General features: G+C 40.5%; 1 protein-coding gene across 5 annotated transcripts in view; it reads right to left on the bottom strand.

Annotated features, from left to right (window-relative positions):
- RUNX1T1 (RUNX1 partner transcriptional co-repressor 1) overlaps nucleotides 1–25579 on the bottom strand; it is a 176597-nt gene that overhangs the window by 6936 nt on the left and 144082 nt on the right. For all 5 annotated transcript variants that reach the window (XM_085605287.1, XM_085605288.1, XM_085605286.1 and 2 more), the window contains exons 6-10: nucleotides 20973–21223; nucleotides 18911–18996; nucleotides 17849–18044; nucleotides 13029–13097; nucleotides 7865–8055 (exon numbers count right to left, since the gene is read on the bottom strand). In XM_085605287.1, the coding sequence (XP_085461413.1) occupies nucleotides 7865–8055; nucleotides 13029–13097; nucleotides 17849–18044; nucleotides 18911–18996; nucleotides 20973–21223 (793 nt within the window). The remainder of the gene's footprint in view (nucleotides 1–7864; nucleotides 8056–13028; nucleotides 13098–17848; nucleotides 18045–18910; nucleotides 18997–20972; nucleotides 21224–25579) is intronic.

The raw sequence follows: 25579 nt of genomic DNA, 5'->3' as shown, positions 1-25579 counted from the left end.
CTTTTTTATTTCCAAAATTGTTCCCATCTTTGAAAACACTTTTAAAAATGTCAAGAAAAAAGAAGGAATTACCTAACAGAGAAACAGATGTTTTTGTAGTTAAACTGTTGGGAATTCAGATTCCTTTTCTGGCAACACCTGGGTTTGATTTAGCTCTCGTGGTTTTAGGTTGAGTCTGCCTAAATTTAGTTCAGTTCTTTAGATGTCAGCTCCCATCACCACTGGGACATTAAGGCTGCAGGATTTGTTTATTTTTCTTTCCCTTCAGCTCACAGAAGAGAAGAACAAGGTCCTTTTATGATTTTGCTATTTGGTGGAAAATGCATCTTTTATTGCTTTTCATAAAACATGGAATATAAATGTGAAAGGGGATAGAATCATGTCAGCTTGTAAATATATAATGTTATGAGTACTTTCCATTACCTTCCGAAGTGAAATGTATTCAGTAACAGTGGACAGAAGGACTTCATGCAAATGAAAACATACACTGCAAAGGCAGATTGCCTTCAGCTTGCTGGAAGCCATGATGCCTATGTAATGGCTTCTATTCTTGTCAAATTGATGAAGCTTTAATTGCAGCACTGGTCTGCAAGCACAATTAAAATACTGAAAATACAATATTTGTGATTACAAAATAATGAGTTCTTAAACTATACTCTCATTGTCACTCGTGATCTTCAGAGAACGAGCAAATGAATCCCTTTGTGAATCACGTGTTGGTTGATTCTACGGGTGTGCGAATCACATCCACCATTTTCTCATGAATTTTTTATAAATTCCATAATTCACAAAAGTAGAGCAAAATGCAGTTTGCAAGTATCCGGCTGCCTTTTTTCATGTGCGTGCACGCTTTGTGTAAATAAGTCTCACGAGACACTGGCGGGAGACTGGTTCAAGAAAAAAGTTTGTCTCAGTGACACATTTTCTGTGCTAACGAGTCTCCCAGGTGCAATTTTATTTTAGAAAAACATAACGAAAAATTTGGAAATTTCCCCAGCATAATTAAAATTACGCCCAGGCCTAGTTCGCCCCCCTTCGGCTTTCAATACACCACCAGTCGCGGTGTGCCACCTAAGACTCATAATGGACATTGTGCACTACAGAGAACCTTAATTTAGCTCGAGTGGTTGAGTTCCACTTCCCGGCCCAGTTGAACCGCTCAGTCAGCCCTTCTTGTTTTGTTCAACAGGGTAGTCTGGATGTAAGAGTGCGTTAACATTATGCCATTAAGTAGGCAGGCTTATATTCCGAACGATTTGCAGGAATAAAAGACATCATGCTACCCTGGCAGTAACTGAGAAGTAAATAACAATGGCAATATCATAGAGCAGTTCAATATTAATCTATGGTGCGCAGAGAGCATATACCTGCAGCTATATTTAGTTAGTGGGTATCCTTTGTATACTTGAATTAATTCCAATGTTCTCTAGCTCCAGTGCTGTAAATATGATGCTAATATAGCTCATGTGGTTCATGTTTTTCCTGCACAACTCAGGCTCCAGTATGCTGATTGCATGTCTGAAATACTTATAGATTACCTATGCCCTCCATAATTTCAAGCACTATAGAACTTGCACAACTAAGAGAGAGGAAGGGCTACTATTGGTGCTGAAACGCAAATCAAACTGAAGTAGAACCTATACAAATATGTATTTTTTAGCTATAAATGGGTACAAACTTATAAATAAATAATAAAGAGACCAACTATTTGCCATGGATGGTCAGATTAGCTTACAGCCGTAACCTTATTTCCTATATGGAACTAAGGGGCATATGTATCAACATCACCATTTGCGATTCTCAAATAGCGATTTTTAAGGAATCGCTATTTGAGAATTGCAAAACGGGATGTATTTAAAAAATTGCAAACTTTTTGCGATTTCTTAAAATTCCTTAATTGCGATTAGCAAATTGCGAAATCGCAATTAAGGAATACCTGCCCATTCATTTCTATGGGCCAGGAGACCCATAGGAATGAATGGGAAGTAATTCTCAAATAGCGAATCGCAATTTGCTAATCGCTATTTGAGAATAATTTCAAAGGTGCAAGGGTGTCAAGATGACACCCTGATACACCCCTGAAATTAGCATGTGTGGTCATATGGCGCACACACATGCCCTAAGGGCATGTATGTGCGTCACGTGGCACTTTGTAAAATTACAACACATGCATTTTTAAAAGAAATCGCAAATTAACACCAACTATTAGTTGGTGGTAATTTGCGATTTCTTAAGGATTAATCGCAATCCTTTGGTGAGTGTTACATTTCATTTAAGAAATCGCAATTTGCGATTTCTTAAATGCCTACGCAAACTTAAGAAATCGCTAAATTAGCGATTCCTTAAATTTGCGTTGGGATGTGGCTCATACATCCCGTTTTGCGAATTTTTAATCGCAAACGCTGTATTTTGCGAATCGCAGCGTTTGCGACTAAAAATTTGCTTGATACATATGCCCCTAAGGGCCTAACTACGAGATGGGCTGCCAAACTCACGGTGGAGGTGTGGTGGCGGTCGGGGACTGCCGCACAAGTGGTCCGACTGCCGTATTCCAACTATGGCAGACGGACTGCCATAGGAACATCACAACCACCACCCTGGCAGTGGCGCAGTGGTCTGCTACATGACAGTGGTGCTGCTGCAGCACCGCCAAGCATATAAAGAGTTTCCTCACCGCCACAGATTTCATGGTGGTGATCCCGCCATGAAACTTGTGGTGGTGAGGAAACTAAGGGGGCCTTATGGCCGGATGATGCATGTATCCTCTTTCCTGCACGGAATGGGCTTTGGAGCTTCCTGTGCGTGCCTTTTTAATAAGCACTGCAGTGGGAACGCTGAAGGACCACACGCCAGACCACAAGTTCACTATCCCTAAGTTCAGACTTAAAACCAAAGGAGGCAAGTCCCTGGCAGTTTTGGGATCCAAAGCCTGGAACTCTCTGCCGTCCTCCCTTCGGCAAATTTCCACAGAAATTTCTTTCAGAAGCACCCTCAAAACCTGGATCTATACGTTATCTGACACAAAATGTAAAAATCTGATATAACACTTCATCTCCGAAACATCATAAGAATCTTTTCATCAGATCCTGTCTCGTACTCAGAAGCGCAAAGATGCTCCATGGAGTGCAACCAGCGCTATACAAAACCGAATTACATTACATTACATTACACAAGGAAACTTGTACTCTGGCAAGCGGCCGGCAGTGAGGTTTGGTGGTGTGGGAGCGAGGCGGTGGCATGCCGCCCTGTTCCCACACTGCAAACTCAAAATAAGGCCCTCGGTATTGGAGTGGCTCCTTCTGATCCTATTTGCTGCTATCTTGATTGAAGATCAATATTGAGGCCTGCATTGTGGGGGTGATGGACATGCAGTACAGTAACAGCGTGCATGATCAATACATTTATTCCCAGTCATTTATTCATCTGTGGTTTTATTCCTCAGTAATTTGAAGACATCAGCTGACTTCCGATGTAAGCAATGCTCTTAGAGCGAGCACTTCTGACCTGTACCACGAGGCACCCAAAACATGTTTGTGTTAATGCATCTGAAAGTCTTAAGCCGCAGTAGATCAATCATTCGTGAAAGGCTTTCAAAGCAAGATGTGCAGTGACAGACAAAAAAGTGCACAACTTTGCACATTATGGCATTATCCGCGGAGTGGTCACACAAACAGGAAGTAAAACTGCTGGAATTTTGAAGCATGCATTTCAAGGACCAAATAGTCTACAATGTGTATCACGAGTCTGCTTTGAAACCAACTGGTTTGCATGTCCTTTCAGAGCTTCTGGAAAGGAAATCTTTGCAGGTCTTGATGGGCCACGCCAGGCATGTGACCTACTGCACGTGTGCAGTCCTGGAGGAGGTCCAAACCATCCCTAATGTTAGTATTACAGCAAAGCCTGAGGCACCCTATGCCCGTCTGTGCACATCGAGAATGAAATGTGAGGTCTCCCTCGAACTAGACACCAAATGTTGTGCACCTCAAGCACAACATCAGTCCTTTCAAGTCTCACCAAACCTGAGTGAGGTCTGTCCTCCCCGTAGAATAACAAGCGGCTTTTTGACATAGTCAAAGATATTGCCGCCAAAGTTCAAAACAAAACAAGCACAGAACAGATCCTTTACGGGAGCAGCAAAAAGTCTATGGCACTCACTACAAGCGGACTGACAATCCTTACAAGGGGCTTAAAAGCTTTCCTATTCAAAAGACACCCCGATGAAGATGTATGTTGAACAGCGCATTCGCACCCATTGCTGAATCCACACTTCCCGCTAGTTCTCTCTCTACTCTTAACTAACCCCTTTCCCCTGTACATTTTACCTGCAATACAACAAACCTATCTCAGCCGACCACCAACCCAGCACCACATTATCCCTACAGATACAAGGTAAGGTCATATATTCGGTGAATGGTTAGGGAAAATTGTAAAGCGCACTGGTGCCACGAGGTGAAGTTGTGCTATATAGAATGGATACATTGTCTGTGGGTTTATTTGTATATGTGTATAGTAATGTGTCTTTTTTGCTTCCATAAATTGTTTGTTCATTCTGAATTTGAAGCGAACTCTTCTGAAAGAGGCTGTTCCAAGGAAATATCTGGACACTTATATCTCTTATCAGAACTGTGATCTAATGCAGATTGCCACTATGGCACGTTCAATCATTGCCTGTGACGTGGCAAGACAAGCATACTCTCTATGACATAGAGTGCACAAGCTTGCAGAGGAAATGAATGGAATCCAAAGGACTAAGTACTACTACTTTTTGTCCAGTGACTTTAAAGTTGCTCTAAAGGGGGTGACAAGTGATTTATTTGAAGGCTGTTACAGACTATAGGAACCCCTCTGATTACCGACTGCGTTTCGAGACATCATCTCGCGTGCTGCACTCTCTTCATCCATTTTAAAACAGAAGATATGAGAACAGCAGCTTTTTATTGCAGTTTTTATTATCAGCAGGCTCTCCAGACAGTATAATTTATTACAAAAAACATTAAAATGGTTATCACAACATACCCTAGAAATGGGAAGAAGGGGGTGAAACTTATTAATAATGTTTAAAGCAGACTAGGATGTTACTAGGTTGTGTCTGTCGGGGCTCTTTTTAAATCACCGTGCTCGTTTTTATACTGCCTTTTTAATAACCCGGGTGATCAGGTTCCCTCATTTCATTTAGGAAAGACCTTGTAGGGGATTGCGTTTCTGCACCCGCATTAAGGAGATGGTTGCTGCTCTACCGATGTCCTCTTGTATTTACTGCCCTGTGCCCCGTACCAGGAGAATTCAAAGCCTCGCTGTTGTGTTTACGTCCAGTCGGGGGTTTGCCATCTCCAGTCCCATTTCTGCCTCTTTGTCACTTCCAGCCAGTCGGCTCCTGCCCGGCAGATGCTGTTTGTCCCACCCTTCAAATCAATCATAATCCCTGCAGCTGAAAGAAGGAATTCTAATTAAGCAAAGACGCTCTCAACAGCCATAAGGCAATTATTTGCTAAAAAAAAAAAATGTGCTGGATTTTCGCTGACGTCGAGCTTGACTTGTGATTCTAACGGCAGAGTTAATGCCTGCTACATACATTTGACTGCCTATGGGTAAAACTCCTTTGTCTTCTCGCCAACGCCAAGGGCGTTCATCGGCTGGGCCGGCCTCATGGAGGGATTTCCCCTACAGGAGAGGAGGGCCTTTGAGTATGAGGTGAACAGATGATAACCTCGGTGAGGCTATGGTCCTGCTACCATGGCTGGAAAAGAGTGTAAATGCTGTGACCATTCTGCATCAGTCTTTTGCTCTGAGTGTGCCCAGTCTCAGTTCCACAACAGCCAATCATTTTGTGCATCCATATGAAGTTGTTGTGAACACAGCAATGCATACACTGAGCCCGCTTTGTAATGTGCGCAAGAACTGACTGGGAAAATACTCTTTCCTGAGTCAGACCCTGAATTTGCTTCAGTATTGATGCTCATCCACTGGATTCACTGTGGTCACTCCAATGCGTGTGATCTCCAAGTACTTACACACTGTAGGGCGGATTCACAAAAGCAAACATACGCGTTTGAGCAAGTTTACGCCTTTTCAGTATTCACAAAACGGCACTTTCATAGTAAGTTTACAAGTGCGGAGGCTCCACAGTCGGGGCGGAGAACTCCGTACATAAAATGTTCTCTGCCCCAACAGCGGAGTACCTGAACTCCCAAGGTTACTATTCAAAAGCAGTTTTGTAAATGCTGAAAAGCGTAAACTTGCACAAATGTTTAAGTTTACTTTTGTGAATAAAGCCCCGTTTGTGGTCATATGAGCTGGACATCACCAATTAACTTGCACCAGGCACCAAGCACACATAATACACTTTGAACATCGTTTATTCCCATAAAAAGAAAATACTTAAAGAAACGGAGACAGAGTACCCCTTCTGCCAACATAATGGTCCGCTGACTCATTTTAAATATAGGTAGACCTTAGGTATAATGACGGCAGAGACCACTCCGTCTACACCATGGTCATACCGCTCCGACATTCGGACAGATTAAGGGCATTAGAGGTTGACCTGTATGTCCACCCACCTAATATACATGGGCAGACATAGATCCGTTTTCATCACTGGTCAGTCCGCATAGCCGATGGTCGATGTGCATGGCGTGTGCGGCTGAGTGGCGTAGATTCACACTGACACCATCTTGCTCCACAGAGATACATTTTCACTGCTCGTCACCACTAGGGAAACCCTTGCAGTAAGGGGCACTGAAAACTGAAAAATGTCCCCCTAACTCCCATGGTGAGGGAGGGGAGCATTGTTTTTTTTATTTTCAAAAACAAACAAAAAAATGTAACTTTGCCATATGCCTTCATTATGTTTGATGAAGCCATACAGCAAAATTACAACGCATTGGCAGAAACTGCCTTAGCAGCAGTTCCTGTCAATGCTTGAAATGTTAGCCAGCCCGATGGACATTTCAAAATTTGGTCATCGGGACTTCAGCCAGGGCGATGGAGTGATATACTCCATTGCCCTTGTGGAGGCCAGCCAAACCGTCAACTTTTCAATTGTGCCCTAAATGAAGGTGCCTTCCTGGGTGCTTAGATTATCCAGTCTTATACGACGGTTCCATTGTGGCAGACATTGCTGCTTAGTTCAGTATCTGTTTGTGAATGTAACGATCTGTAGATTTTAAAATATTTGAGTACTTTGTATCTGAAAAATAAGAGTCTCTTAAAAGGTTTCTATCTAGAGAACCTGAACAATGAGGTTTGTGAGTCTGGTGGCGTAGTGGACTAATGCGTCCACAGTAGGGGCCTACGTTTGACCTCCTGATCACAGGTTCAAATCTTAGTGGGTCCACTTAGTCTCTCATCCTTCTGATGCCGATAAAAGGAGTGCCGTTGGGTAACAATAAAAATCTGTTATTCAGCACTAAAATAACCTTCTAGGTGAATGTGTGCTTTATAAATACATGTTATGTTATAAATCATTATTCCCGAATCATTCCTCATGTCAATATTCTTTGCATGATGTCAATCATCTTTGATTACTCTCTAGTACAGAGCTCCAGTCAGGATTCTCAAAATGCAACATTTATGTTTTGTCTTATGAAAATAAAAAAATTGAAATTCTTGTTTACGAACAATAAAATATTAAATTGAGGGCGCATAGTTCCATATTCCTTAACCACGGTTAAAAGATTGTAGATAGAGGCACAAAATTGCTGTGTCATGAGCCCATAGAGTAGGGATAATCTATCCAAGCTACGCATTCCTCACCACATTGCTTTACACCCATCTGTCCCAATGCTGGCCCGCTTGTAAAAGAAACATGTAGGTAACACCGCTAGTCACAGAAGAATGAGCAGTCTTCTGCGTTTGACTGGCTTACCTCACTCGAGTCTTCCTGCTGGTTAATAACAGTAAGTGCATCCTCGGCCGCTTGCCGCTTGGCTTCTGTCACCGTCCTCTCCATCTTGGCTCTCTCTGTGGCGATCATTTCATGGGCTTTCCGCTCAGCTTCGGACACTGCTTTCTGAAGCTCTGTCATTGCCTGGCGTTTCACCTCGTTCACAGCTTCCTCTGTGAAGAAATCAAGGGGTCAGGTTGGTTCAAGTATCTGAAGAAGGACATATGCTATTTTGGACACAGCAGGATGGCGACTACCAATGTATATCCTCTCATTTTGAAATTAGTAGTAATAACACAATTCAGAAAATGTATTACCACACCTTGGATTCTTGGTATCACTGGAAATTGACCTGTACACTGAAGTACCATGAGGAAATCGATGTTTCCATGAGAATTTCCGTAATTAAAGGTATGGCACCAGCATTAACGACTTCTCCATGCTAAAATGTGGGACTACTTCTAGAAAGATACAGTATTCTTGCATTTGTAACGTGCTAATGCCAAATCGCTTCAAATAGAATGATGATGATATTTTGCCTTACGTTGATAAAAATCGCTTTAATTAACATATTGGTCCATGCTTAAAGCTTTTTACGATTTTATAATCTGTGGGAGTGAGAACCTCTTTTTATTGCCATTTTCTTGTTACCTGGGTTTAAAATGTAAAAAGTACTATTATTTGTCCCTACTTCCTACTTTCTCTTAATTTTTAAGCTATATTATGATGCTGTATTTCTAATGTTATTTTATTGTGCTTTTATGGCAGTAATTGCCGAAATAAAGTATTTTTTTTATTGATTGATTAAATGGAAATAAAGTGCTGTGTGTGGTAAACTGCTGACCAAACATTCCTTTTGCACTGATATGCTCTCCCCTAAAAGAGGGCCCAAGACTTTTCTAATTGGCATTAATCAAAGAAAAGTTCATGAGGTGCACTGCGCTTTTGGTCCTTTACCAATGCTATTAGCTAAATATAGCTCTTCTTCTACAGCTAACTCCCAGGGTCCCAGTGAATGAACAGCAAAGAAACTGGTCAAAATCACAGAACATGACCATATCAAGTCAAAACTGCTCCATGCCTCTTGGTGTGAGCTTAGGTTACAATACCAATGCCCCTGTAAAAAATGCAACTTTGAATTCTGGGTGATTTTCTGTTATCTGATGTGTTATTTATAAAAGTCCAAAAAAGAACACAAAAGAGGAACAAGTGAATGAGATCATAAGTCTGCTGTAAACATTCCCTGCTTTTTGGCCACAAAATGCAGAAGGACCTTTCACAGTACAGCTGAGGCAAAGCAAAGGCAGGTTTCATTTTTTCCAAGGGGCCACGTTCTGCAGCAGTAAATCTAGGGCTTACTAAAGCGATTACAAATATTCTTCATAGAAAGAAATAGAAACATGGTGCGCTCGGTATGGAGTGACAAGATTGCACTGCAATATTATTGGTCATGTAAAAGGAACACAGCAAATGTATGAGAAATAGTTCTCAGGGTCGATAATACTGAATAATTATCATAAAATAATACATTTGTAAAGATGGAGTTACGTGTATAAACACCCACACACACATTCCCACAAATGTATACAAGCATCTTACTAAGCTGCTTTCTAAACCACACTGTGAGCTACAGCGCGCAGTCTTATATAAAAATACTTCAATCACTCTAATAGGACATATGAAACACCCCCTGACTCGAAAGATGTTCAACAAACAAAAGTAGGTAAGCAAGAAAGTATTGTGGATTATTTAGCCACATATGTAGCATATATCGTAGCCAAGAAGACATCACATTTCTAAATGTTGCGTGTCTTTGTTTAAAATCTTCGCAATGTAATACACTGCCCTCAGCTGCTTTTAAATGTACATGTACTTTACAGAGTATATATACTTTATTTTAGTGTAGGATTCATCTAATAAACAAATGTTGCCAAGACAGACCAGGCCATGACCATGAATTGCGGCTCTGATGGTCAACTGGTTTAAATGTGGTTTTTGATTCTCATGGATTGTGTACGCTGGGTACCACAGACTTGGTGGTTGCTTCTGTACAAAGTGGAGTGAAAAATATTACTCTCCTACCAGATTTACTGAGCACCAAAGTCTATACAGCAGTTCTATTTATTTACAACATGCAAAGCAATAAACAAAACAAGCAAATCACGTTTTAACAAAAATAATTAACTGCTCTAATTAGCAGGGGTGACTCTCCTTCCCCTTGAATCACTTTATCCAAAGTTGATCTTTAGTCAAAGCAAAATGACAAAGATTAATTGAAAATGTAATAGGCGGTAATTATTAACTTGGCAAACATAGAACCAATTAACACTCAATTAAAACCAATTATGACATGTTTGATTCAAGAAACGTTTTTAATTCTTTCACCCACTTAAAACACCTTAATTAAATGTTCATTTTAATTAATTGGGTATAGATTCTTAATAACAATGTTTCACAGGAGAACAAAAATGTAGAATGTCTAAGCATAGGAATTTGCATCAGCTAGCACAGGGTGGTGGAGAGATCTCACCTGTAGCATAAGTCTGTCTCACCTGCTGTCGTTATCACTTTTGACTACACATTACCAGTCGACTATTGGGCAGCATTGCCTAATGGTTTTAGTTAATCAGACGGTGTAGGGAATTGAGTTTATTAAGGTGTAAAAGATTGGTGCCGCGTATTATCAAGAATGGAACATTGAAAATGCACGGAAAATATGCATCATAAAAGGCAGAACTAACATTTTTATCTGAGCATTAGAAATCTGAGCAAAACACTATATTTAAAATGTATAAAATGAGTCTGGGTTCAAAAGATAAAGAAACAAACCTGATGTATATCTTATCTGGTTCAGCAACATGAACCGAATCCCTCCACAATAAATGTGGAGTGGACGGAAAAAGAAAACTTACCCTTGAATGTTCTAACCAGGATTTAATATACTTTGAATATTCAAGGTGAATTAAAATTCTATCTAAGTGGCAGTACAGGACAATAATTTTTGCTTACGATCAAAGCTGCAGCTTGACTAATTGTATATGCAAATCAGGCAATTTATATTTAAATTATGCATTCCAATTCCAGTCCCACAGGCACACGCGGATCAGCAGAGAGAATTGGTAGGGCATTTGCAAGGTGCTTGAATATTTATTACTGACTGCAAACATTCTCTGATCTCTTGAAAAGAAATATACAGTAGCTAACATACAGATCGCATTTTATTATTAGCCGTGTGAAATTAAAGCCGTGTTAAGTCAAGACCTTTTGGAATTTTGCCAAGATGGACGTTAATTTCGCGGAACTGAGGCAAATGGCAATCCTCGTGGGCTCTGCTGAAATATATTTTTTCATTCCTCAAATACGTGTGATACACAGTCAGCTGAACTGCGTAATCTTTTTAAATCCTAATCTTGTTTTGAGTGGTATGCAATGGTTAAGCATTCTAATTAAAATACTGCTTGTCCAAGGCTTGCACAGATTCGTTCATTGAGGTCTTATAAATATTCATTTTGAAGCGTGAAACAAAGACTGTCGTGCCAAAAAAGGCCATGCAGAGAAATATTTATTAAAAAAATCATAACAGGTGGAACCAGACTGATTGTAGACTCTAATAAGCAACAAACCAGCCATGCATCATTTCGGTGTGGTGGAAATTCGAAACACTGAGATCCAATCAGGCGGCAATGTCGCTAATAAGATGGAATTCAGCATTAAATATTCTTATTCTCTTAAGAATGGTTCTGTTAATAGCGGTGGCACACCACATCCTTGTTCCTTCTGCCCTGTCACCGACTGTCATACCCGGTGGTTGAGCGCCTTTTCAACTCCTCTTGTGATGTGCTGTAGCGGTGCTGTCACAACACAATGATGTGCGATGAAAGGAAGGAGTAGGACAGTACGTATGATGAGCGGGGTGGGGGGCATAGAGTGAGGAAGCAGGGAATAACAGCCATCCTCCACAGGCAGGAGGGAAATGACTGACATTTTCAACCGGGTGTGTGCACCCGTCAAAATTCTTCTGGAGCATTTTTCAGATTAGAAAAAGCGGCATTAAGTGCAGCTGAGGGAAAAGGGTACACGTTCAGTCCAAGTGGTTTGTTTCAAATATGGTTCATTCTTCAATGGGTGATTTATTTATTGTGCCAGCATTTCTGAGTTCTCCATTTTAGGCTATGATGACATAAAATCAGCATCAAGATACCATACAGGTTTAGGACACTGGGCAGCACATCTGTAGGAACTCATGTTGAGCCCTTCCAAACCAAGTAGGCAAAAGGTGGACATGAACATCTCAAATGCCTTCTCGCTTTCCCTGCGATGCAATATTTCAGGCATGCTCTTCTGTCGGCTATGTTGCCTTCCGTTTGACTAGACCCTTGTTCTACCCATTGAGTATATGGCATTGCCCACTCTTGCAGGTAAAGACTGCCTGTCTATTGTAGACCTGTCACTCCTCCTATCAAGGTTTGATCAATTCAAACCTGACATTTGAACAAAGCTTTAATAAACCTGCAGTCGTGGTACACCGCTTAACATATATTTCTAAAGTAATTTAATAGTGGATTTAAGACCGAATCGTTGACAAAGACCTACTACTTTCCAAGAGAGAAGAGGTGTTTCGAAGGGGGCAGGGCAGATAAAACCTATCATCATCTGAAAATTCTGCCCTAGAAGTCAGCTGGCAGATACAAAGGATTGCAACTTTGACAAAGGTTCCCCTCGTTGCAACCAACTGCACTTGCTACAAATGCTCACCAAAAGAGTACTACTATATCTGTTAACATGAGCAGATTTCAATTAAACCATATGAGGAAAAATAATTTATAAGGACGGTGGTAATGAAAATACATCTCAGATGGATCGGCGTTGAGCCATGGCACAATAACTCGTCCTAACTGGTAGCAGATTTCTAAACACAGCACGGATGGGAAGAGGTAATGGCCGTAAACGTCATTATGATTGAGGATGCATCATGATGGAAAGCAGAATAAAGATTTATTTTATAGTTCTCGTGCCATCCCAGAAATGAAAATGAAGCAGATTTGCCTCGCTTGCTTTTCGCCCACTTCCCATTCCTGCCAGCAGCCTCTTAACAACTGCACACAGCTGCCAGAACACAAGGCTCATGTTTTGAAACAATACTTACCAGCTTTCTTCCAGATCTCCTCTGGCACATATCCAGAAGCGGGCCTGTGAAGGAATTCCCGATGCGGTTCTGAAAGAAGGCGGGGAAGCAAAACAAACGCCATGAGTACTGCGTACTGCTTACCACCCCAAGCGCTGCCAGGGCACGTCACAGGGCAAGGACGCGATATACATTTCTAAAACGCCCACGTCACCAGACCAACCACGCTTCCTGCGCCACCACCCTGATCCTACCCATCTCATACACAAAACATGCCTATAGGTGGGTTAGGTGAAGAGAAGGAGGGCTGTTGGAAAGCCTTCTGGCATTAGAAATGATACAATTCTTGTGATAAACGGTGTGGGCTGCGTGTGCTGAGGCGATTTCCCCCGTGCCATCATTTGTTACATCTGGGAACAAATCAAAGGAATGGGACATTTCAGTCCTCCACTGTCTGGTAATTAACCACATTGTTTTTGCTGAATTATTAAACAGGGCTGTAGGAGAGCTAGCAGCAGAAAGATAATGATGCCATGTGATTTTTTGCGGAAATTTGCCTGATGTATTGATATAATTATGAGAAGGACAGTTGGGTTGTTGGCTAGAGCAACAAATCACCCCACGTGCATTGCATTGATGGGCATTAACAATGGAGACTCAAGGATGCTTTCCTTTGGCTGAAACGATGGAATCCAGGTCTTCTGCAAAACAACGGCAGAAGGATTTCTTTCTCAGTTTGTTATCATTAAACTGCTAACGGGCGATGCTGATGCCTACAGCACCACCATTAAACAGCACAACTCGCTCCCCATGCCAATTTATTGTCAATGCAATTTTAAAGGTCTTCATAATAGCAGAGCCAAAAATGAAGTGAAATCTGAATTCTAAAGGAAGACATATCTCCCAGGTTACCATAACAGCAATCACCTATGTTTGAAAAATGAAAGACATGATGCTTAGAAAGTTCATGTAGGGATTTGTAGGTATCTCTTTTCCACAAAGGTAAATTGTGAATTTAAAGAAAAAACAGGCAAGTTAGTGTTTAATAATGTAAATACTTAACGTTTTGGTTTTTATTCAAGTGGTTTCTTGATACCCTATCAAATATGTATCCCTTTAGGAGGGGGGAAGTACCAGCCTATGGTAAAATTGGTACCATCTATGACACTTTGGTGTGTAAATCATGATTTTAGCTTAGTTGGATTTGTGCTGCAACATTCAGTACTACTGAGGTGCAGCATTTTATTTGCTTCCATTTATCAGTCAGATTTTGCTTGTGTCTCCTCCTGATCACATACAGCCTCATGGAAACACTCCTGCACTTTTTCAAAACCACTGCTCTGGAGGAAACATCAGAACCAGTTGGGAGTCAAATCAGAGGTCTACATCAAACAGCGGATTTTATATACATTTACTCAGAAATTTAATATGGTAAATATGGTTTTTGAAGAGGATGTGAGAAGGCGAACGCTAATCTCAAAAGTGACTTTATGAGGGAAGCCAGAGGCAAGTGAATAAAGTATAGGATTTGAAGTTTGAGAGGGAACTTTCTGATCTCATGAAATGGCTGTGTGTGATATTTTTGCACCAATGGGATACATTTCTTTTGATATTTTATGGTTGCTCATTAGTCGCAAGCCCCATCGGAGTAGACTACAAGTTGATTATTTGTGTGCTGTATATGTAGAATATATGAATAGACCAAAGGTCACAACTTGTGGTGGCATTACATGTGTACGATGAATATTTTAGTTTATGAAAGCATCCCAGTGGTGTTAAATATAGAACCAGAGCATACATTATATGACAGGAATTGTTTGATCAAACAAATCATGATTTCTGTCATGTTCTTAAGAAAGGAACTACAGAATTGTATAGTTTACTTTGACTGAATAAACCTTATTGAATGTGTATGCTGCCTTCACTTGAAAAAGGGAAATGTGAAAAGATATGTCATACAATAATACTCTTTAGAGGGAATTTATTGGCTAAAGTGTGGCGGAAAGAGAACAATAAAAATAAAACATTCCATGATGACATCACACTTATTTAGAATAACACAGAAGGCTGGTTGTCAGACTGTGAAGAAAAACATCCAATTATCCACAATCTGGCATCACAAAACTTTCAACAAAGCAACTGAAAATAACAAATTATATGACTTGTAACTATAAAACAGACACACCAGATTGATTTAAAAAAGCACCCTATTAAATAATTCTTTAATACAAAGACCCAGATTTACAAAGATGTCACATATTGCAGCGCAGCAACAAAAGTTGCTGCGCTGCATTGCGTAAGAGGAAGAGAGCAGGAAAGCACATTATCTACTAAGATATGGCACTGTCATGCTGTCTTCCTTGTACTGATGCACAATCAGGCTGCCTAGTGCCGTGCACATAGCTTTGAGCGAAATAGCTACGGTGTCTGTGTTATGTTTAGCATCAGATTTGTAACAGAAGGGTACGTTTCCAGTACAAAATACTAATTTTGGACAAACTTTCTCACTTTGGAAATGTGCTGCACAGTACAGCCCACATGCAAGTCAGAAAGGTTTTGAGAAATAAATGCATTTCTACTATTTGTGCCCGCCTCAAAGAGGCATTATTTTTCGTGCAAGCTCCTGTCTACTATTGCTAATAGATAGAGTTCTGCATCAAAAACCATGTATGGTTGTATGGAAATGCCTATGTACCATCCATGGTACACCACCCATATGCAAAGTAATCCAAAGCATAGCACAGAACTTCTTTCAGGCAACTCTCCAACACAAAACACATTTTACTCAGGAAAGTAAATGCAAAATAAACTTTTTGTGCCAATCTGTGTTACTTTTGTGACAGAAAACTGGTGCAAAATGATAGTAAATCTGCCCGAAGTACCTAATAAATATGAACACTGCATTTTAACTTTAACCCTGGAATAGGCAATGTACATGTCACAAGATATGGTCATATAACATCCATCCAGCCATTTGTTAGCAGAAGGTCTGAATGGATCACTGAGAAGCTATAATATCCTACTGAGCATGCCCCACATTAAGCTGTTAAAACAATGTGATATTACACTGGCTACTGTCACAGATATTCAGTTTCACCAGGGGATACAAGATGAAAGAAGTGTTATATCGGCATGAGTTAACCAAATGACAGGCCACCCTGGGTTCCTTATACCCATACATGTTTATTTATTTTTCTATGATGTCAGAATATCCAAGTATGACTCTGTATAGGTCCTGACGAAGGGCCGAATTAGAGCTTTATGAGGGAGCAGTAGCGAGTAAGCGGCATGAGTTTCCTCTGTGAGTCTTAATACTGAATCTTGAATAGAGAAGGGTGTCTACTTATTCCAAGCAGCTGTTCTGAGGGGTAGTTTCTAAAGATAGTTAAATATGTTTATAGCGGTAGGTGCATAAAAATGTAAGATGATCAAGACATGGCTACCAATGAACCATGATCCCAAGACAACAATATAATCCTTTAACATGCAAGAGGAATTGTTGAAGACAACGGCAAGCTGGCTTTGTACCTGTCTTATCAAGGACTACCAGAAACCTATTTCAAAGGTAGGTTGTCATGAAGTCTAACACAGGGTTTATAAAGACTCATCTTTTATTAATATATTGCTATTTGTGCATTTTGGTGGCCATCCATGTAGCCATATATGTTGACGGATGACAGAGAAAGTGCTAAGTGGCATAGGAAGGAAACTAGTCTGAACACAAGTCTGAAAGCCAACAGGATTGAGGAAAATTTAAATCCACAATAATTGGAAAGAATATACTTTTTGTGTTTTGGTCAAACTCACAGTGAGCTGCATTACAAAACTGAATGGATTTCTGGAAAGTACATTATAAATGTGCACTTCAGAAGAATTTATTTTTGGGAAGAGTGGTCCACTTTTCTCTTATATGTAATATTCTACTGCCCTCTTTTATTTATTGGGTAATGTATGGACAATTATATCTACCAAATCCCAGTAAGTAAAATGCTAAACTAAGCTCGTGCAAATATCAGTCTCCATGCACACCCTCCCCATTATTTAGGTCTGATGCATATACATTATTTGAGGAAAGTTGCATTTCATTAATGGCCAGTAGTGGGCCTGGTACAATCTAATGGCTCGGAGGTTGGGAATAAAATGATATTCAGGCTATGCTTTACCTCACCGGTTGGATGCAAGGCTGCACTTCTTCCTACTATTTACAGTATAAAAAGAAGGAATGTGTGCTTTCAATATCTCAAGTGCCTTCAAACACATCCATCTCTTTCCAAGATCATGGGAGACCTTTTAGTGCTAAGTTTGTCACTTGGTGAAGATGCAATCAACTTGGTCTGATATCGTAAAAAGTATTTTAATTTAAGCATAATGGAAAATGTCTGTTTCCAGCTAGGGCAATGCTATAGATGTTTCACTAAGTATGAGTGAAATTTACTATCAAGCACTTCGATTTGGCAAGCATAGGGATATGTCTGCTTCCTTTCATATGCTTCCCCTCTTATGCTCTGATAAATGACCATGGGCTTTTTTTGTATATGCCTTGATATTATCCTGGCACTAAAAGCAGCAACATAGATCAAGAACATGCTTATGAATGTTACTCCTCTTATGTGCACACCTGAACTGTCAATAGATCACCCACCCAATAGTAACGGTTATCTCATCTGAAAACCCATTACAACACAGACCATAAATGTCCACACTGCACAAGCTGTGAGAGAGCCCAAGAATTTCTAATGCTTTACAATATACCAGAAATATGTTATTAATTAGAATATCAAAAGATGAGTTTTTGAGGTAGCACACTATGGTCAAGTTAAACACCAGGAAAGGATTCCTACCTATTGCAACAGTATCAGGATTGACCGGACTTTGCTGTCTTGAGTGACTACTACTACTGCTTTTCTTTAAATCCTCTGCGTCACTGTATCGCCGGATCCAGTAATTAAGTTCCTCTCGGTCAGCTTCTTGACATCGTCTCAGCACAGTGAGGGATCGGCGTGTTTTTTCCACCATGTCCATTATGCAGTTTAGCAACTATCAGAAAAGAAACAGAACAGCAAACAGGTATTGATTTTGCATTATGAGATAATATGTTCTTATTAACTTGAGTTCTTAGCTGTATATCTAAGAATACAGCCTAAAGCCATAATATCCTAACTTCTTTTAGAGAGAAATTTACTTTAAGACCTACATGAAAATAAACACTGATCATGTACACTCAATAGTGTTAACCTGATTTCAAATTGCTGACAGCACAAGGCAAGAAAAGGATATGGACCTGTTCAAAGTAGTGCTGGGTGGAGTGGCGCTCCTGTGCTCATCAGAATTGCCCAAAGGCTGATTCCTCCCCGCCCCTCCCACACACACACACTAAGCAGTTCACTCCCGGTGGGACATGAATGCGGGGGAGGGGGGTTTTTGATTGGCAACAGTGAGGAAATCCATACTTGTTTGAAAAATATGCGCCTCTCTCGAGTGTTAGACAATCTGACTGGCTGTCTATTCTGCCCCTGATCTGATTGGTTGCAAGGAAGTCACTCAAACTAACATTAATCCTGCTACTTCCCTTCGCTGCACTGGCTTTGACTTTCAGGAATGCTGCAAGGCATACTGTCCAGGCCATGGAATGGTGGTCAGTGGCGGCTCGCAGAAGTAACGCTGTTGTGACGGGGGTGGCGGGGGTGGTGCTGGGTGGGGGGGTAGTGGAGTCTGAAATATATCTGCAAATCACTAGTTCACTAGATAGAAACAATCAACAATAAAAACATGCCTGCCATAAATCAAGTACCTAACCGAGATTTTAGTCAACTATGCTTCATTACTGGAAACATTCTTAAGTCTTTGTGCTCTAGGAAGAGTGGCACTGACCTTCAAACAAGTAAAAAAAATGAGTTGCTTACATGGTCAAGGTGTTTCCACTCTTCTGCCCATTCTCGGTCTGTTAGTCGGTGATCAATCATTTCTTCTTGACGTGTGCCATGCAACGCTGCAAAAAGTAGAATGGTGCACTGAGCCACAGTGAGGTTTACTAAACATCATGTATGACTGCATCCAGCCACAATCAGCACATGCGCACAAGACAACGGGCCTCATATACGCGCCAGGACACTCTTGAGTATTTGAGCGCGGTATAAAACCCTCTATAACATAACATACCATAACATAACAAAAGAAGTTCAATGTGTCAGCGCAACTTACGCTTTGACATTCAAGAGCAAGTCCCTCCGACTCACACATCTTTGTGGATTATACTCCACATGACCTGTCTATCATTGCCCCCTGTGGACATTGGGAACGATTCAAAAGGGATGCAACAACAGCTTGCTTTCAATAAATCTACTTCTTCTGTGGTCACAAAGGATGAGAGAACTTTTTTTTGTTCTTGTCAAATAATATGCCAGTTCTGTTTTTGCAAGAAATTGCAAGACTAAATTACCCCACATTACATAATGTCAGTGTATACATGTTTCTGTTTCCTAAAAACTGTCCTTGTTTCACAGACTCAGGGCCTGACATAAATATGACACCACCCCATCTGCTTTATTACAAGTGCATTATAGCCTTTGTAATCCTTGTAAGAAGGGATGGGATGAGATGCTTGTGACATTGAAATCCGTCCATTAAACGCAAAATTAGTATATAGAGACACACACACACACACACACACATTTGGGACAATCAAAAGAGGAAATGAAAATAATTAAAATATTGCTAAAGTAATTGATGTTTTAGGCCTCATACGAATGCATAATTAGGAGTTTTAATATTGGAAAGTTGAACAGTGTTGAAACATCAATTACTTTACGCCTTCTTTGTCAGAAACATGTTAAATAAATGGGCGTGTCAAATACACAGTTTATTAGGAATTTTAGAGGTTAGAAAATTGTCGACTAAAATTCTAGGGGCAAATGCAAAGCAGAAGAAAGAAGTCTTAAAAGCCATCCCCGGATTGAAGATGCTGTCTGGCATGTATTTCTGTAGGACTTGAAACATGCTTTTTGAATTACCAAACCAAAGATGCACAACTATATCACTCATAGTTTCCTAATCACATGAAATAATTTGCTATCTGGAGAATGGATGACTTCCAAATGCGTGTATCTTATTAAAGGGCTTTAGCAATATTTGCAACATGACATTGACGGCTTGCTGAGGTTCAGTGGAACAGATGGCCCTATTTTCTTAAGTCATTTTTCATGTTTTTTTTACCTGTGGGGAACAAAGTAGTGAACAGATGGCACGTGAATGATTATATATGTATAATCCATGACAGAAACAATAGAATATGCTACAAATATATACAGGCGTACAAGCACTCACACACATTTACTCTGTTACCCAGTTACTCCCAATGTTGTCTTCATTCTACTGATAATAATATGAAATGTACCCTTCTCTTTTGCGTGACACATACATACAAATTTCCTGAATTTAGCCGCCATGATACCCTCGGGTGAATGTTTCGCGCTTTATAAATTTCCTTTTCATTTCATTGCTTGTAGCTGAATTTGGCAGTCTGTAAGGGGTATCGGATAGAGCTATAACATATACGTTTTTTCGCCACTAATCAATGTGATACTTGTACGATGATTTTTAAATTGCAAATATTATTCCCCTGTAATCTAGCAACGATTGCATGACCTTCTTCAAAAGACACTCTGGGTATGTTGATTCATGTAAAACTCTAAATAAGCCCAGGGGGTGCTGGTTGCCCATAAGCCATGGACACCTCGGCTTTGAACAAAGCAGTGATGCTAGATAGCTACAGTAATACCTAAAAACCTTACTATGGTAATGTTATAGAGGGAGGCATTGATCGTTAAAATTATAAAGTACTAAACGTAGACAAAGTACATAATATGGGCACCAAGTTGCAACACAAAGAACAAGCCTATTTGCTATAACTAGCTTCAAAAAGTTAAAAGCCTGTACAATATTAAGAGGATTCTCCAGTTCCCTTACCGATAGGTCTGTTTCTGTCCCTGAGGTCTCTGTGATTTGGGTGTCGGTACGAGTCCCTGTAATGGTGAGCGATGGCCATGTCATCCAAGCGGAAGTGTTGAGGTGGTGGAGGAGTAGGGTGAGGCAGGCCGTTGGGCTGATAGGATATGCCGTTATTTGGACTGTACCGCTGGCCGGGGCTAATAGTGCAGGGCCGCTTGCTTGGATGCTCTGAGTGCAAAGGCTCTCTGTCAAAGCCATTTTCTTTGGTTCTGCAAATAAACAAAAATCATAGAATGTGTTGACTGTAGTAGTGCCCATGCCAAATGTGAACCAAATGTAAATCTTTGATAATCGATGCATATGACATAACAAAAGCTTTTTTAGACATGCTAGAGCACTAGAGAAACTTTAGAATATACCCCCTGGTTTTGAAGAAAAGGGAATTCCTTTCTTTCACAGTCTTAAGATGTACAGATAACATTGAGCACTGATGTAAAAGTGTGTTAAAATAACATTATAACAAGATCACATCACATAGCAAAAGGAATGATGAACTACAGTCAAAAGCCATTATCAGTGTGTTTACAGGTATCACTCTTAAAATACAACTTCAAAAATTGCAGCATAAGCTCTCACACATAATGTCATGGTGTTGGCGCTACTAGGCTCTGACTCATGTGAGATTCCCAAGTTGCTGGAAGTCCCCAGTGAGAGTGAACTGATGTCCAGATTTCAATGCATTCACACAGTTAGAGGTTTCCTAACTTGGCAGTGGGGGAAGACACAAGTGGCTCCTTGGTGTGTAGGTATGTGGGGGCTTCTTAGAGGCCATTCAGCCTAGATGCCATCTTTCCCTTTGGATCCCTCATGGTTCTTCTGCTGCTCATCGCAATAGACCTACCTTGCACTATCATGTTGTTGTTGGGAGTGCATTTTCAAAATAGATCTTGTGATGATTTTACTGACAGACATGCTAAGATTAATGAATGCTTGGCCATGTAGGAGGTTGGAAGCTTTTGTTAGTAGGACAGGGGGCCATGCTTCTAACTGATGTATACCCAAGCTAGGATGCACATGGGCATATGGAGGGAATGGATATAGGTTGTGGCATCTAGGGATGGTTGCTTGGGATCAGCTTATGATGTTTGAGGGCAGTATAGCACTCAAGAAGAATAATACGTTTTTCATACATAAACATTTTTTATCATTCATATGAGTTGGCTAGAGATGTAATAGATTCAATGTAGCCATCTACATGGCCAATTTTGACCATGCATTTTATTGAATTATCTTAGTATGAACGCTGTTTTCAAATTGTACATAATGTGTTTATGAATGTTAAAGAAAATGTTATGTTCATGTTAATAAATATTACCCTATGATGTTTAACACAACTCTGTTTTTACTACAAAGGGTCCAAACCTGCCTGGAATAGTTTGGGAAGGAAAATTCAAAATCTATCTTCATTAATATTATCAAGTCAAATATGGCTTTAAATAGTTCACAAAGATCTGTGTGAGGAGGGTAGTGGGGAGAGCGGTATTTGAACACAAAATGCAATCTTAATTGAATTGCATACAAGTGTTCTCTAGATCTGAAGGAATGTTCTGGAGGGGATGACCTAGAATGATCATGGAATAACGCATCGCACAGTATATGCCACTTCAAGTGCTGCAAATGATAACTATCAATACTACAGAACTTAATAGCACTCAACATAGTGCTTTCCTTGCTGAACTATTTTGAGAGTAGGTCGCATCATATTCATTTTTTGAAGGCTTTGAAGGATTTTTCTGTTCCGAACGCAAACTGCCAGTCAGTCCAAATCACAATTGAAGGTTCAAGTCTACAAATTAGCATTTTTCTTTCGAGGCACTATATTTTTGGGATGTGCTGTGGGATTAGGTTTGAGATTGCTTCAGTGTCACTTTATCTTAAGAGTGTTTTGGGACTTTTCACAGCTTATGCTTGCATGAGGCTGAGGGTTTTGTTGATCATATGGGAATTTACACAAAGCCAGTGGAACTTCCAGGGGTTGTGCCAGATGTTTTCCCAATGCCACTGACTGGAATTAGACTTACAGCAGAGTTTTGAAACACTTACAAAATAAGGACCTGCTAGAGAGGTAGAGGAAGGTAGAGACTATCTGCAAAATCTAAGCGAAAGCGGATGGCAGATTTGATGCCACCTGTGGGCATGGATGGTACAGGTGCCCTTAGGAGTAAATAAATATTTTCTTCTGTCCCACTCTAGGCACTGAGCATCATCATGCCAAGCAGAATGACTGCATGCTTTGTGATGTGAAGCATGTTTTAACAGTACAGCTGAATCTGAATGTGTGAGTGTACCATAACTGCTGAGGGTTTGTTTAGAGTTGTGGAACATTGGTCATGTTGCTGGATTACTGATTTTCTTGAAGACATGGCCATTCTCTGCTCTATTGGATACCGGCTAAGTTTGAGGGTTTAGTATTGACCAGGTTTAATCCAGAGCACCAGTAAATATGGATGTCAAAATCAAAAGAGGGTTAAAGTAAGCTCTGGAGCTGGAATCCAAAGCCTGCTATGTCAAAGGGAGCACAAAGGTCCAATAGGACCAGTAAGCACACAATTCTATCATCCTGTTCATTGAAAACATGATCCCAAATTTTGAGACGTGTGGTATTTTCAGCGGTGGTGGCAGACAAGGATGCTTGATGCTATGAGGACATATGGCAATATGTGTTTGAAACTGAGCTATCCCAGTCCATTCCAGGATACTTCAAACAGTGGAGAGATGTTCTATTAGTGGCAACTATTGTTTCAAGACTGTTGTTTTGTTCTGGTGAAACAAACTGCATGTGTTCCAAATCGCCAACTATTTACAACATTATGTGAAATAGTTAACTTTAAAGCCAAAAACTGAAGGAAATGACATTTGAGCATACAGAACCATGCCATGAACTAAAGGTGACACAATAATTGTAGAAAACAGTGATGGATGGAATTCCTGAATTTATCTCAGCCACTGATAATAACTTGGGCCGCATCCCAATCCATGTTATTTTGCACACCATTCCACCTCAGTTTGGACCCAGCCACATGCAAATCAGTCTTGACCCTGCTCCAATAGGAACAGTCCAGCCAAAACTGCCGTGTGGACAGGACCCATGTCTGGGCATACCCATCCCACTTTGGTTGACACAATAAGTACACAAAACAGTGATGGATGGAATGCTTGGCTTAATCTCAGACACTGGTGATCACTCGGGCCGCATCCCAAACCATCATTATTTTGCACACCATGCCACCTACGTTTGAACCCAGTCATATGCAAATCAGTCTTGACCCTGCCCCAATAGTAAGTTTAGCCTTACGAAATGCCAAATAAGGTCCTCCCTGAACCAGAAAAGCAACCCGGGATCGGTTTTGCTCTAGTTATGGGCTCATCAGCTGGGTACAGCTTGGTTCCAGTGATACAGTATGCAGGGGACCCACGTCTTTTTATTTGTGCATTTATTGCCCTAAGTGCGCCGGGTATGCCCAGACATGGGTCTCGAGCTCACTGTGCCACTGGAACCAAGCTATACCCAGCTGAAGAGCACAAAAACAAGTGCAAAACCGGTTCTCGATCCGCTTGTTGTTTATGAACTAAAGGTGGCATGCCTGACAACTCTGGTGAAGGGGTAATACTTATCTAACTAACCACAAAGTGTAAATGTAAACAACCAAATAAATATAGTCATAGTGAATTAACACCCCAAAAAAAGAAAAAGTGGCGAAGCAGTTCCCATCCAGCCAATTTCCATAGATCCAATCATGTAAATTGCTTTCATTTACAAAAAAAGTAACTGTTGGTCAAAGTGGAACTGCAACGAAAAAAGCTGTAACATTAAACACAGTAAGGGTGCTCCTAACACGACTTCCCAGGAACAAATTACCAAAATGTGTTTCTACTCATGCGTTTTTTTCACCGTGTCAGTGAATGATGGCTCCTAGTGTTATTACAGAAACAGATTGGTCCTTTTAATGAGGCTGTTTAATAGACTGCTAGCCTCACCGTGGCTGCTCAGGCGTGTCAGGCCATATGCACCAAGACAACACTCAGTACAACACTTTGATCGAAGTCTGCTTTACATTCTATTTCGCTTACAGATTTAAAGAAAGCCTAGAAATATAAAGACTCAAGTGTTAGAAATGTGAAAAATCACCATCAATTTTAAGGCATATTTTCTGCCAGTTTCTGCTTTAAATCTATTTTGCTGCTGCCTAAGAGGAGCTATTCACGAAGGCATTTTGGAGTACATAAAGGAGTAAGCCTGTAGTACTATTTTACCTACTTCAACATGTGTTGGAAAAATGCCACAAAAAAGTCTAATATTGATTATGTTCCTATACAAGCTGTGCATCTAGTAAGGACTGTGCCCTCTGTAAACCTTTACCAATAGGGAGTTGATGTTTTAGGACTGGTTCACAAAGGCGTGTAAGAGTATGCCATAGAGTGAAAGAGTACTCTTGCTGTACTAAGTCCCATACTCACAAATGCTTTTCTAAATTGGCCCCTAATGGTCAGAAAAAGGCACAAAAAACCCAGATTGGGCAAACATCAAGGATTAAACAGAAGTCAATAGGTCATTACTCTCGCGT

The sequence above is a fragment of the Triturus cristatus genome, chromosome 5_1 (assembly GCF_964204655.1).
Source record: "Triturus cristatus chromosome 5_1, aTriCri1.1, whole genome shotgun sequence".
Lineage (NCBI taxonomy): Eukaryota > Metazoa > Chordata > Amphibia > Caudata > Salamandridae > Triturus > Triturus cristatus.
The sequence above is the reverse complement of the archived record's forward strand: the minus strand, read 5'-3'. Positions and strand labels throughout refer to the sequence as shown.